This window comes from Bufo gargarizans, chromosome 1 (assembly GCF_014858855.1).
Source record: "Bufo gargarizans isolate SCDJY-AF-19 chromosome 1, ASM1485885v1, whole genome shotgun sequence".
NCBI lineage: Eukaryota > Metazoa > Chordata > Amphibia > Anura > Bufonidae > Bufo > Bufo gargarizans.
In genome coordinates, this window is record NC_058080.1 from 666,071,877 (window position 1) to 666,087,569 (window position 15,693).

Sequence of the window (15,693 nt, forward strand, 5' to 3'; positions counted from 1 at the left end):
CCTAAAGTCCATTATTCTGGAAAAAATTAATACATTTTTCATTTTCACAGCAAATTCCATGAATCACCTTTGAGGTCAAAGTTCTCACAATCTTGAAGTCTTCCTTGAGGGGTGTAGTTTCTGAATGGAGTCATTTTTGGGGGGTTTCCACTCTAGGGGTACCTCAGAGTGTCTTCATATGCGACATAGCTCCCAAAAGCCAATCCTGCAAAATCTGTCCTCCAAAAGCACTATGGCGCTACTTCCCTTTTGAACCCTGCCATGCTCCCATACATCATTTTTTTAGCACATATGGGGTGTTGGCGTATTCGGGGGAAAATGGGGAACAAACTGTGAGGTGAATTTTGTCATGTTACCCCTTGTTAAAGTGAATAATCTGGAAAAAAAATTATTTTCATTTTCACATCCAAGCGTTTCCTAATTCTGTGAAACGCCTGAATTATTCCTTGAGGAGTGTAGTTTCCGGAATAGGGTCACTTTTGGGGAGTTTCACTGTAGGGCCACCTCATGGTGTCTTCATATGCGACATATTACCATTCCAGCTAAATCCACTCTCCAAAAGCCATATGGTGCTCCTTCCTCTTAAGCCTGCTGTGCGCCCATACATCATTTTTTTTTAGCACATATCTTTTTGTAAACTCCAGAATCAGGGTAATAGATTTTGAGTTTTGTTTGGTTGTTAACCCTTGATGTGTTGCAGAAATAATAGATTCAAATTTAAAATCTGCAAAAAAAAAGTGACATTTTGAAATTTCATTACCATTTTTATTTAATTCTTGTGGGGCACCTAAAGGGTTAACACATTTTGTAAAAATCAGTTTTGTATAGCTTGAGGGGTGTAGTTTCTAAAATGGAGTGATTTATAGGTGGTTTCTAATATGTAAGCCGCAGAAAGTGACTTCATAACTTTTTTGGGTAAATTTGCTAATTTTTCAAAAATTTGGGTAAATTTGGTATTTTTTTTATTAAACAAAATTACATTTTTGGACTCAATTTTAACAGTGTCATGAAGTACAATATGTGACGAGTAAACAATCTCAGAATGGCCTGGATAAGTAAAAGCGTTTTAAAGTTATTACCACATAAAGCAGGGGTGCACAACCTTTTTTGGTCTGGGGGCCGCATTGTCACATCGTTCTATTTCAAGGGGCCGCAAATAAAAAAAATGTTGATTGGCGCTCATCTGCCTATTACACAAGCCAGTGCAAAGTGATTGGGGAGGAGTGATCGCTGCCACAGTCGTGCTGCAGATAATCGGACATCTTTCATCCTGATAAATAATGCAAATCAGCCGACAAATGAGCAATTCCTTGTTTATCGACTGATCAGCTGCACGATTATACTGGCCAGATATAAGATATAAGCGCTTCTATGAACACTTTTTCCCAGTAATTGTCCCCAATATCCTGCTGCAGCATGGCCCCTGAAACTGAAAAGTTATACTTACCTGCTCCCCGCCTCTCTGGTTCTTCGAATTGCCTCCGCTGTTTACAACTGGCAGTGCATGGACATGGTCATACACCACTCCAGCCAATGACTGGCTTAGGCGGTGATGTGGCCACAAGCAGCGTGTCACTGCTGAAGCCAGTCATTGACTAGAGCCGTGCAAGTGACCATGGCCATGCACTGACAGGTGTAAACAGAGCAGGAACCGGAAGATGGAGGCAGCGGGGGCAGTGCAGAGGACCAGAGCGGAGTGGAGCAGGTAATTATGAATGTTTGATTTCAGAGGCCATGCTGCAGAAACTTGTTAAAAATCATTTTTTACCAGAAAAGTGGCGACATTTCCTTCCATCCTGCCTCCTATTTCTAAATCAGCGTTTTCCTTCACTGCAGAGGACGGAGCTCACTGGTTACTACCATCACCTGCCAATCCAGTTATAGGCGCCCTGCAGTAACCAGTAAGCCCATTACCTTGCTAGTGGGGAAGGCGCCTATTGGTTAATGCTTGAATGACCAGGCCCGAAAAGGCCTTAAAGGGAACCTGTCACCAGGATTTTGGGTATAGAGCTGAGGACATGGGTTGCTAGATGTCCGCTAGCACATCCGCAATACCCAGTCCCCATAGCTCTGTGTGCTTTTATTGTGTAAAAAAAAAACGATTTGATAAATATGCAAATTAACCTGAGATGAGTCCTGTCCCTGACTCGTCTCACCTACAGGACACATCTCAGGTTAATTTGCATATGTATCAAATCGGTTTTTTTTACACAATAAAAGCACACAGAGCTATGCGGACTGGGTATTGCGGATCTGCTAGCGGCCATCTAGCAACCTATGTCCTCAGCTCTATACACAAAATCCCGGTGACAGGTTCCCTTTAAGGACCAGACACTTTTTTTGTGATTTAGCACGCGTGGTGGTTCAAATGGTTGTAACTATCTTATTTGTTGGACTACCAAAATAATTTTTGCAACAATTTTTATTTGGGGGAAACTGTACAAAACGTTTTTAAAAAGTATATTTTTTTCAAACTATAGCTCCTTATTCTTTCAATATGCAAACTGACACCAAAATATATTATAATTAGTTCTCTATTTTGTGTAGGCTGTTTTGCTATATAATATGAAAAGTTTCACGTGAATGGGGCGGTAATGGTGACGGTTTTGATTGGTGTGGGTGATTTTTCTTTTATGTATCTTTTTTTTTTTTTTTTAACTTAATATATTTCTGCTATATAATATGCCCCCCAAGAGGTCATAAAAAGACTTTGGAGCACACTGTCACTTTTAAATATTGCACTTTTTCATAAAAAAGACTGTGGTGGGACAGTGAACACTCTCTTTTATTAAGCACTTTTTCCTTTTTATTTAATTTTTTTATTTATTTAGTTTTCAAATTTTTTTGAATCATTTTTTAACTTTTTTTTTTATATATATATTTTTACCACATAATTTGTCCCCAAGAGGTCACTGAAAGACCTTTGGGAGACAATAAGTGACTTTTTTTTGTACTATTACCACTGTAGCTGGAGCATCCAAAGGAGCCCCAGTTTTAGGGAAACCAGCCTGCTGCGGAGGCTTTGTACCAGGGCAGCGCTCCTCTGTTCCCGAGACACCCAGCGATCACATGATCGCTGGGTCCACACTGCAGAGTGCTCATAGAGGTGAAGGCAGAAGCGCTAATAAAGCGCTTCTGTCTTCTCCTCGGCTTCCCCGCTCTCACTAATAGCCAGGGACCCTTTCTGCTCCTGCTACAGTGCAGGAGCAAAACCTGTGATCCATCTGCTGTGCGGCGCTCTGTGCAGAAACACAGCTGATTGCAGGATCAGCTGTGTTTCTGCCCAGCAGGGCGGGGGCCGCAAACCATGGCTCTGGGGGCCGCATGCGGCCCGCGGGCCGCAGGTTGTGCACCCCTGACATAAAGTGACACGTCAGATTTGCTAAAAATGGTGTGAAAAAATGGCATGGTCCTGAAGGGGTTAAAAGATTTGCATGATATTGTTCAAAGAAGTAGAAAGTATCTTCCCACTAAACCCAACAAAATGTAACATATCTTTTTCATATTCTTTACAGTATTGGTGGGTCCCTTCCAACTGCATTTTCCTACTTTTCGGAAGTCCTTGCAAGAGAAAAGCGAGGAGAACATCTGAGTTGGTTGTGCATGTTTTGGATGATTGGAGGGATATATGCCTCAGCCATGGCATGGGCCATCATTCCACATTATGGTAAGTGGTATTTGTGTTTTGAATGCTTTAGCAAGCACAGTAACATAGAAACATATGGGGTCATTTATTAAGACCGGTATTTTAGACAATGGTCTACCTTGCACTGGCGCTTGATGCTCCTAAGTTATGTATTGGCGCTGGCCTTTACATAACTTAGGTGCATCCCCCACCGGTGTACAACTGCATTAAATCGACACCAGCTCCCTTGCCGATAATTTTCGACACCAAAAACTGGTGTAGAAATTCATAAATGAGATGGGCCTGCCGGTCCGCCCTCTCCCCCGCCCCCGCATAGAAGGGGAGGAAGTCGCAGATTTTAACGCAAATCACCTTTGCAACAAAGTCTGCGCCAAATTTATTTGGTCAGAAATGACCCCAATCGTTTTTTAAGGCTGAAAGAAGACATATGTCCAGCCTATTAACCTATAATCATGAGGTATAAGTAAATTTTCCTCATTTTAGGGGAAAAAAATCCTTCTCGACTCCAATCAGAAAATTAGAATAACTCCCTGGATCAACGACCCCTCTCTAGTAGCTATAGCCTGTAATATTATTACACTCCAGAAATACACCCAGGCCCCTCTGGAACTCTTTTAGTGAACTCCCCATCACCACCTCCTCAAGCAGAGAGTTCCATAGTCTCACTGCTCTTACTGTAAAGAATCCCCTTCTATGTTGATGGAGAAACCTTCTTTCCTCTAGACGTAGAGGATGTCCCCTGGTAGTCAAAGTCCTGGGAATAAATAGATGATGGAACAGATCTCTGTACTGCCCCTGATATATTTATACAGTACATGTTATTAGATTGTACACAATACTCCATGTGTGGTCTGACTAGTGATTTGTAAAGTGGTAGGACTATGTTCTCATCACGGGCATCTATGCCCCTTTTGATGCAACCCATTATCTTATTGGCCTTGGCAGCAGCTGCCTGACACTGGTTTCTACAGCTTAGCTTACTGTCTACTAAAATTCCTGAGTTCTTTTCCATGTCAGTGTCACCCAGTGTTTTACCATTTAGTATGTATGGGTGACTTGTATTTTTCCTTCCCATGTGCATAACCTTACATTTGTCAGTGTTAAACCTCATCTGCCACTTCTCTGCCCAAGCCTCCAACATAGCCAGATCAGTAGCTGTATAGTGTTCTCTTCCATGTTAATTACTTTAAACAGTTTAGAATAATCAATAAAACTGGGTATTTTACTGTGCAGCTCCTCTACAAGATCATTAATAAATATATTGAAGAGAATAGGGCCCAATACTGACCCTTATATTACTGCAGTGACCCAGTGGTGCACTGGTAAAAGTGTGATGCATACTGTCATGTGGTTTTACTGTTAAAAAAGGTTAATGTTATAATGTACTGTGGTTCATCGCTAAAGTTGCAAAAAATACTTTCTGTGAGACAAGGGTTAACGTGTACCAGTTATGTACTCTCAGTAGTACAAATAGTCACAGTGTCTTTATTATGCACTTGTATTCACTTGAATTATGTGACAAAGAACTAATGAACTGGCAGCCCTTAGGAACAGTTGCCATGTGGTGAGCTGGCCCCACCCTCCTGGCTAGAGAGATGTTGGTAAGGAAGCCAAGATAGAAGACTTGTTAGTGTGTTGTTAGCAAGAAGGCTAAGGGTACATTCACACTAGCATTATTCTTTTCCGGTATTGAGTTCCATCACATGGGCTCAATACCGGAAAATAACGCTTCAATTTTATCCTAATGCATTCTGAATGGAAAGCAATCCGTTCAGTATGCATCAGGATGTCTTCAGTTCAATCCCTTTACGGTATTTGGCATACTGCAGTATTTTCTCCGGCCAAAATTCCGGAACACTTGCCAGAATGCTGGATGCGGCATTAATTCCCATTGAAATGTATTAATGCCGGATCCGGTACCAAGTGTCATCCGGTACCATCCGTTTTTCCGGATGACACCGGAGAGAAGGATCCGGAATTTCAATGCATTTGTCAGAAAGATCCGCGTCCAGATCCGTATATAAATGATATCCGTTTGCATGCAAATTTACAGATCCGGCAGGCAGTTTCGGCGACAGAACTGCCTGCCAGATCCTCACAACGCAAGTGTGAATGTTATCCTAAGAGAGAGGACGTGTTAGTAAGAAGGCCAAGACAGAGGACATGTGGTGGTATGTAAGCCAGAGAAGCTGTAACTGAAGCAGGAAAAAGAGAATCCTTAACCAGTGAACAGCTGCCAGAAAAGCAAATGTACTAAGAGCCGGCTATTAAAAGGGACAGTATATGGACAATAGAGCCAGTGAAAGGTAACACATGCTTTTGGCAGTAGACTTTACTACACGTGGCTTAGGTTATATTGCTTCAGGCTCCAAACACACTACTGAGATGGACTTGCCATCAGTTGAAGGATTGTACCCTGCAGCTGGACATTGCATAGATATTGAGTTCAAGATTGCACCCCTTTGGTCATTTGGGAAGATTGCATTGAATAGCTAAAGAGAGATTCAGATGGGACTGCTATCATTACCACCCCCTATACACAGCCTCTGGGAACATTCTAATTTGCGAGCTAACTGAGAACTGTGCCTATTACTTACATTTATACTGTGCCTCCCATCATCCACTCAGTAAAAGAGAGACATACCATATTTTTTAGACTATAAGACTAACTATAATTGTACTGTGTGTATATTTTTCATCAGAGCTCAGATCAGACTCCACAGACCCCTAAGCTCCATCAGACCTCTTTATCAGACCGCCATTCCTTCTTAGACCTCAGATCAGACCCCCATTCTTCCTCAGACCTTAGATCAGACCCCCATCAGACCTTCAAGCTCCATCATACCTCAGATCAGACTCCAAGTTCCATCAGACCTCATATTAAACTTCTGTATCAGACCTTCAAGCTCCATCAAAACAAATTGTGCTGACACTCACCACTCCCTGGTCTTCTGCCGGCCTAGCGCTGCACTGTGACTTGATGTTGCACAGCGTCTGGTCATGGTGAACACCTACAGGCACTATGTCTTGACGCTGTACGCAGTCAGGACACGTGTAGTGCGGTGCCCGGAAGAAGAACAGGGAGCAGTGAGTACAGCAAGCGCAGCGCTACACTCACTGCTTTCCATGCCTCCTGCATACTAATAACTACTTCCATAATGGATGCAGTGATTTCCATTTGCACTATAAGACGCACTGCCATATATTTTGTTTTAACCAAGCTGGCCTGGTTATTTGTCTCCATATCCGACCTGGACCCCTATTCTGCCTCCTTGCTGATCTGACACCAAGGCACCCAGACACCACCAGGCAGGAAACGACAAATCCAAGGTGTGCCCGAGGGAAAGAAGGATTGCTCCCTTTCAACCACTGCACACCCAGCATGTGGGAGAGCTGTAGCAGAGTGAGCCACCGTGAGGCCTATAACCACCCTCATTGCCGCAGCCACCACTCGGATCATCTTCTATGCCCTTCCCCTGTTGGCTGGCATGCTGCCGTACTCCACTAGTAATAGTGAACCATTCTGAGTATGTAACATTAAAGGGAACCTGTCATCAACTTTTCACTGACCTCACTGCGGGTAGCATAAATTATTGACAGAAATGCTGATTTCAACAATGTGTCACTCATGAGCTAAAAGTCAGTGGTTGCTGAGAACCAGCATCTTAATCATTGCAGCCCAGGCCTTGAAAAGAGTCAAATCTACTTGAGAAGAGCCATGGTTATTCATAATCTTCTGCTCTCCTCACCCATCCCCTGATGGTTGGCAGTTCTCTCCTAGAGAGAAAGGGAGAAAACTAGGTAGAAGACTGTCAATCATCAGCAGGTGGGCATGGAGAGCAGGAATTTATTAATAACCATGACTCTTCTCAGGTGTCCGTGACTCTTTAGGATAGCATCTCTTGGTAAACCTTCAAACAGTTTACCCACAACAGATGTTAGACTTACCGGCCTATAATTTAGAGGCTCGGTTTTTGACCTCTTATCGAATATTGTGATCACATTTACCAATCCTGTAGAACACTCCCTGTCAATATATAGTCCTTAAAAATCTGAAATAAGGGTCTATGACATTACATAATTCTATTAGGATACCATCTGTTCCCAGTGATTTGTCTATTTGAATCTTTTTAAGATGCAACTGTACTTCTTCCTGGGTCAGACAGGCCACATTTAATGGGGAGTTGTTAAATGATATGTGATGTAATTTATTTAACAGGAGTTTACTTTTACACTCTGCATTTCAATTCATTTTCCTCAGTAAATACAGTTGAGAAAAAAATATTGCTTTCTCCTCATCACCCTCTACAACCCCTCCCTCATCACTTCTTAATGGGCCTTTTTATCAATAATATAATTGAAGAACATTTTTGGGCTAATTTTACTTTCTCTGTCAATAAGTCGCTCTGCTTGCAGCTTGGCTGGCAATATGTCTCTTTTACATATTCTATTTTTCCATATAGTTTTTTAGTGCTTCTTTGCTACCTTCCTTTCGCTACCTTCCTAGTGATTTAAATACTTTCTTTTTGTTATTTTTTGCACCGTTTACATTTTTATTTATTCACATAGTTTTTTTCTTGCCCTTACCCTTTCATTCCCATACGGTATGTACCTCTCACAATTAGAGTTTAGGATGCTTTCAAAAATATCCCATTTTGTTGCAGTATTTTTTAATTTTGAGGACATTGTCCCAGTTATGGAGGATGATCGACTCTCTAAACTGATCAAATTTTGCTTTCCTGAAGTTTAGCATTTTTGGGCCTCCAAACAAAACACACTTTTGAATGACAATCAGAAATGTATTATATTATGGTCACTATTTCCCATTGTGTGGGCTTTGGACAGGACTTTACATAAAGGTAAACCCCTCCCCTCATCCAGTCTTTAAAATCCTTTCTAAACAGACTGTAACCTTGTAAGTTAACCTCCCAGTCATAGCCACATTCAGTGCTCAAGCACTTCAAAACTGAAGACACTATGTGATTATATTTCTAGTGGCAATAAGGAACAGTCCAAGACACAGAGACTCCCATTTAAACATCAGTTTTTTATTCATATCATCATTAAAACAACGTTTCAACAATAAATGGCCTGTTTCAAGCCAAGACCAGAACAAACAGGCCATTGCTTCAAAAAGGTCACTATTTTTTATTTCCCTACTGTTCTCCATTACCCCGCTGTTCTCATAGCTGCACTGAAATACCTTGACCCTGGAGTGGACCCTGAGCTGTACTGAAATATAATTGGCAGGGGTGCGAGGTGTCAAACCCCAGCTGATGAGATAGGGCATCAATATTAAAACTCTGGAATACCCCTTTAACCTGTAGAGACCATCATCACAGAGAGAATGTCAATAGCACCAAGCCCCAGAGGTATTATAGAACAGTAAGCATATTGCGTTTGCATGATTTGTCGCTCACCCTTTTATATTACAAAAAGTACAGACATAACAATGAATTTGTTGGTGTCTTATAAAACCAATCTGAAAAGATTAATCTGATCATCTGTCTGATGATTCTTGCTTTCATAAATTCATGCTCAATTTAATTTACCAATTTGCAAAAAATGACACTGGTATACTACAGGAAGCAAAATTTATGGAAGAGCACCAAATGTTTGCTTGCAAAAAAAAGTTAAACGTCCAGATTGTTAAGCCAAAAGTGAAATAAAGAAAATGAAAAATGTTGGGCAGATGTTTTATTGAAGGAAAAATATAAAATCCTGGAAAATCCATTTGGTAGATAGATGATTATCAAAAAATCTGGAGGAAATGTGAACAGCATGAAAATAATATTGTACATGTGTTTACTTACTGATCTATAGTTCATGCTGTGAGTGAAATCTGTGAAGTTTACAGTCACTATAGTCAGTATATCTGTCACAGGTAATGAACATCCCTCGGCGCAAGGAACCGACCAAATGCGAATGGCGACTCTTCAGAAGTATTTATTGCAAACTCAATACAAGTTTCGGGAATAAAATCCCGGGGATTTTATTCCCGAAACGCGTAGTGAGTTTGCAATAAATACTTCTGTAGATTCGCCCATTCGCATCTGGTTGGTTCCTTGCGCCGAGGGATGTTCATTTTTTCCACTTTACATTAATTTGTGTGGGCCTTGGCACGCTCATCTGAGGACACCTGCATCCGTGGCTGCATACCTACCTTTCTATTTGGGATTGATTTTATCTCCGACACGTCTTCATTAGCGGTGTGCCTATATATGCACAACCGTTCAAGGTGAGCCTCCTAAATTGGAGTTTATTTATATTCTGCCACAGATGTACGTTAGAGAAAATCCCCTGATTGGTTGAGAGTGATAGCCCCTGTACAAGCAATGGTAGATAGCTGAACTCACTAATATCTCCAGATATAGGCACCAGTTGCATGTGATAATCCAGTGAGGAGAATACAATGGTGAGCTTTGATAATTTATTGATTTGCTTTGCTTGGAAACAAATGCAGGAATCAGGGTATGCTAGAGAATATTATAGATATTAAAGGTCAAAAAGAATTGCTCTCACCATCTTGAAGTCTGCAACAAAGAGGAAGTACGAAGGACCTTCCAGAGGATGTGATCTCACAAAAGAGGGAGGAGAGCATTGCAATGGGAATTTACATAACACACATAAATGAATTATAAGAATAACCACAGGGTGGCAGCGTTACACAACATAATAAATGACAAGATAATGCAAACACAGCAATCAGTAAAATAGAAGAATAAAGCTGGAACAGCACAATTTAATTTCCCAAACATTTTCACTCTATGGTGTGCCCTGTTTTTCTGTCCACACAGCAAAAACCATGCTTGTTCATTTGTCACAGGTAATGGGAAAGGGAAAAACACCAGATAGCACACTGAAGGAAATAGACTCAAAGGTCTAGGCCTCAAAGCTAAGAGAGAGGGATGGTGACCTCCTAGGAATCCCTAGACCTCTCCCTCAGTCCTGCCAATATGAGTAGACCCTGAAGGTGGAAATACTCATACACCGTAACCTTAGCCCTGAAGACCCTAGAAAGCCCTAGGAGTGGTGGCAGGGAATGAGACTACTGGTTCCTTCCCAGATGAAGGAACCAGCATGTCCCTGAGGCCAAGAAAACAACAAACACAAGTGATCAACAAAATGCACTTAGCTTAAAGAAGAATGGAGGAGTAGGAGATCCAAAGGAACAACACATCAGCTCAATTAACTCCAGCAGGAAATATCAACCACATGGTAAGCAGTGTGAGTCAGAACTAAATAGAGCCTCAGTAATGACCACAAGCTGCACCTGACAAGAGGTGTGGTCATAAACAAACAACAACATTGCAAGGAGAAAACAGAGATACTGTCAGATACCCTTACGTGCCACCAGTCAGATCTTCTCACCTCTGTCATGGGAGGGACCGTGACAATATCATAGCTTAAAGTTACCAGAATTTATTAGATATCATTTGTAGCAAACAAAATTGCCATGTCTGCTAAACTAGTCTTGTGTCTTTGTAGTGTGTCTCATTACTCAGTGCAGGCGCAGTGCAGAGGAGAACTTCCAGGGAGCCTCTATCCTGTATTGCGCCTGCGCCGGGTACTGAAGCACACTGCAAAGGAGCTAGATTAGGAGAAGTCAGGGCCTTGCCCTATCAGAGTGCAGAGGGCGCAGCAGCAGGGAGCAAAGCCTCTAGGAGTAACAGCATCGCTCTATCCATTGCTTCTAGAGGCTCATTTACATACAGTTGAAACCAGAAGTTTACATACACTATATAAAAAGACACATATGCATGTTTTTCTCAATATCTGACATTAAATCAGAATAAACCTTTCCTGTTTTTGGTCACTTAGGATTACCATAATTATTATTATTTGCCAAATTCTAGAATAATGAGAGAGAGAGAATGTTTGAAGGCATTTTATTACTTTCTGCAAAGTCAAAAGTTTACATACATTTCATTAATATTTGTTACCATTGCCCTTAAACACTATGACTTGGGTCAAATGTTTTGAATATCCCTCCATAAGCTTCTTACAATAGTTGGTCGGAATTTGGGCCCATTCCTCCTTACAAAACTGGTGTAACTGAGCCATGTTTGTTGGTCGTCTTGCTCGCACCTGCCTTTTCAGCTTTGCCCATAAATTTTCAATAGGATTGAGATCAGGGCTTTGTAACCAGTTTGGCAGTATGCTTCGGGTCATTGTCCATTTGGAAGACCCATTTCCGCCCAAGCTTTAACTTCCTGGCTGATGTCTTGAGATGTTGCTTCAGTATTTCCACATAATCTTCTTTCCTCATGATGCCATCTGTTTTGTGAAGTGCACCAGTCCCTCCTGCAGCAAAACTACCCCACAACATGATCCTGCCACCCCCTTGTTTCACAGTTGGGATGCTGTTCTTAGGCTCATTATGACCAAAAAGTTCAATTTTAGTTTTGTCAGACCACAGGAAATGTCTCCAAAAATGTAGGTTTCTGTTCCTGTGTGCATTTGCAAACATTAACCCCTTAAGGACCTTGCCATTTTTCACCCAACGAACCATGCCATTTTTTGCAAATCTGAAGTGTCACTTTATGTACTGATAACTAGAGATGGCCTTGCGGTTCACCCGGCGGTCGTTTCGCGGCGAGCTTTGCGTGTTCGCGATTCGCTGAACATGTGAACATATGGAGAAATTCGCGCCCGCCATATTCTTTTATATTGTGAAGAACTTTGACCCATGACACATCCATCAGGTGGTACAGGACAGCCAGTTGAGACATTTCAGCACATGGACATACCCCCTACCTTATAAATAAACCTGATCTGGCCGCCATTTTACATTCAGTGTTTTGCCAGTGTAGGGAGATGTTGCTGTGTGGAGCAGGGATAGGCTGTTAGGGACACCAAACGCTAGCTAATAGGGCCACAAAAGTCATTTTAAGCACTAGTATAGGTGTGCTATCGATAGGTGTGATACACAGAGGGGTGCGATATACTTATAATATACAAACCGGATTCCAAAAAAGTTGGGACACTAAACAAATTGTGAATAAAAACTGAATGCAATGATGTGGAGATGGCAAATGTCAATATTTTATTTGTAATGGAACGTAGATGACAGATCAAACGTTTAATCCGAGTAAATGTATCATTTTAAAGGAAAAATACGTTGATTCAAATTTTCACGGTGTCAACAAATCCCCAAAAAGTTGGGACAAGTTGCAATAAGAGGCTGGAAAAAGTAAATTTGAGCATAACGAAGGGCTGGAAGACCAATTAACACTAATTAGGTCAATTGGCAACATGATTGGAATAAAAAGAGCTTCTCAGAGTGGCAGTGTCTCTCAGAAGCCAAGATGGGTAGAGGATCACCAATTCAAACAATGTTGCGCAGAAAGATAGTGGAGCAATATCAGAAAGGTGTTACCCAGCGAAAAATTGCAAAGACTTTGCATCTATCATCATCGTCAACTGTGCATAACATCATCCGAAGATTCAGAGAATCTGGAACAATCTCTGTGCGTAAGGGTCAAGGTCGTAAAACCATACTGGATGCCCGTGATCTCCGGGCCCTTAAACGACACTGCACCACAAACAGGAATGCTACTGTAAAGGAAATCACAGAATGGGCTCAGGAATACTTCCAGAAACCATTGTCAGTGAACACAATCCACCGTGCCATCCGCCGTTGCCAGCTGAAACTCTACAGTGCAAAGAAGAAGCCATTTCTAAGCAAGATCCACAAGCTCAGGCGTTTTCACTGGGCTAGGGATCATTTAAAATGGAGTGTGGCAAAATGGAAGACTGTTCTGTGGTCAGACGAGTCACGATTCAAAGTTCTTTTTGGAAATCTGGGACGCCATGTCATCCGGACCAAAGAGGACAAGGACAACCCAAGTTGTTATCAACACGCAGTTCAGAAGCCTGCATCTCTGATGGTATGGGGTTGCATGAGTGCATGTGGCATGGGCAGCTTGCATGTCTGGAAAGGCACCATCAATGCAGAAAAATATATTCAGGTTCTAGAACAACATATGCTCCCATCCAGACGTCATCTCTTTCAGGGAAGACCCTGCATTTTTCAACAAGATAATGCCAGACCACATCAATCACAACATCATGGCTGCGTAGGAGAAGGATCCGGGTACTGAAATGGCCAGTCTGCAGTCCAGATCTTTCACCTATAGAGAACATTTGGCGCATCATAAAGAGGAAGGTGCAACAAAGAAGGCCCAAGACGATTGAACAGTTAGAGGCCTGTATTAGACAAGAATGGGAGAGCATTCCTATTTCTAAACTTGAGAAACTGGTCTCCTCGGTCCCCAGACGTCTGTTGAGTGTTGTAAGAAGAAGGGGAGATGCCACACAGTGGTGAAAATGGCCTTGTCCCAACTTTTTGGGGATTTGTTGACACCATGAAATTCTGATTCAACATATTTTTCCCTTAAAATTGTACATTTTCTCAGTTTAAGCTTTTGTTCCGTGATTTATGTTCTATTCTGAATAAAATATTAGAAGTTGGCACCTCCACATCATTGCATTCAGTTTTTATTCACGATTTGTATAGTGTCCCAACTTTTTTGGAATCCAGTTTGTACTTTTATAATGAGTCAAAAACACATAGATCTATATAGTGATTACCTGGAAGTCAGGGGGCTAGGGGCTTACTAGGGCCATTTTTATATAGGGTAAGGTTCCGGACGGGGTCGCTCTTATCAGGGCGGGTGGTCTGTGGTTAGGCTATCAGGGCCAGCATAGCAACCCCCTGTAGGGCAATATCAGGGACAGTTCTTTGCCCACCCTGTCCTTCAATACCACATCATTATCTAGCCCAGGGATGGATGTTTTTTTGCTTTCCCTCCTGGATTCATCGATGTGCACTGGAACCCCCCGGATTGTGGTAGGACATATGGTTTCTGATTTGGTGCCGGCGAGCATCTGATTTAGTGATGCCGAGCACTTGTTATTGCCTACCACATCTATGCTTTTTGCTTAACTTTAATAATTAAATTTATTTTCATTTTGAAGGATATCTTTTCCATTCACACGTCCGCAAAATGGGTCCGCATCCGTTCCGCAATTTTGCGGAACGGGTGCCAACCCATTCATTTTTAATTGGGCCAGAATGTGCTGTCCGCATTTGCAGATCCACATCCGCATTTGCGGATCCGCACTTCCGCATCTGTGCTTCCATTTCCACAAAAAAATAGATTGCAGACAAGATTAGGCATTTTCTATTATAGTGCCGGCGATGTGCTGTCCACAAATTGCAGAATGCACATTGCTGGTGTCCGTGTTTTGCGGATCCGCAAAACACTTACGGACGTGTGAATGGACCCTCATAGTAAAATTATTAAAGGTTATGTTTTATCTTCATGTATATTTGAATGAATTGCCTTCCTTGTACAATGTTATAATATACTTTCTATGTTAGCAAGTATATTATAGTGCATTTGTATTGTGCGGCAGTTGTGTGCGGTTCTGCTGCGATACTGCAGGTATATAGAGGGACAAGCGTTATTGGAACAAATAATTTCTACTGGTGTGATATACCAGTCCCCCCCCCCCCCCAAAAAAAAAAATGATTGAAGCGGGGTGTTATACAGTTGCAAGAAAAAGTATGTGAATCCTTTGGAATGATATGGATTTCTGCACAAATTGGTCATAAAATGTGATCTGATCTTCATCTAAGTCACAACAATAGACAATCACAGTCTGCTTAAACTAATAACTCAAATAATTAAATGTTGCCATGTTTTTATTGAACACACCATGTAAACATTCACAGTGGCAGGTGGAAAAAGTATGTGAACCCTTGGATTTAATTAACTGGTTGAACCTCCTTTGGCAGCAATTACTTCAACCAAACGTTTCCTGTAGTTGCAGATCAGACTGTGCACAACTGGTCAGGAGTAATTCTTTACCATTCCTCTTTACAGAACTATTTCAGTTCAGAAATATTCTAGGCATGTCCGGTGTGAATCGCTTTCTTGAAGTTATGCCACAGCATCTCAATCGGGTTGAGGTCAGGACTCTGACTGGGCCACTCCAGAAGGTGTATTTTCTTCTGTTTAAGCCTGTTTAAGCCAGTCATC

The 15,693-nt window shown here is 41.7% G+C and overlaps 1 protein-coding gene across 2 annotated transcripts in view; it reads left to right on the forward strand.

Moving 5' to 3' along the window:
* Positions 1-15,693, forward strand: part of SV2C (synaptic vesicle glycoprotein 2C) — a 157,019-nt gene that overhangs the window by 61,669 nt on the left and 79,657 nt on the right. For both annotated transcript variants that reach the window (XM_044291982.1, XM_044291989.1), the window contains exon 3: positions 3,516-3,667. In XM_044291982.1, the coding sequence (XP_044147917.1) occupies positions 3,516-3,667 (152 nt within the window). The remainder of the gene's footprint in view (positions 1-3,515; positions 3,668-15,693) is intronic.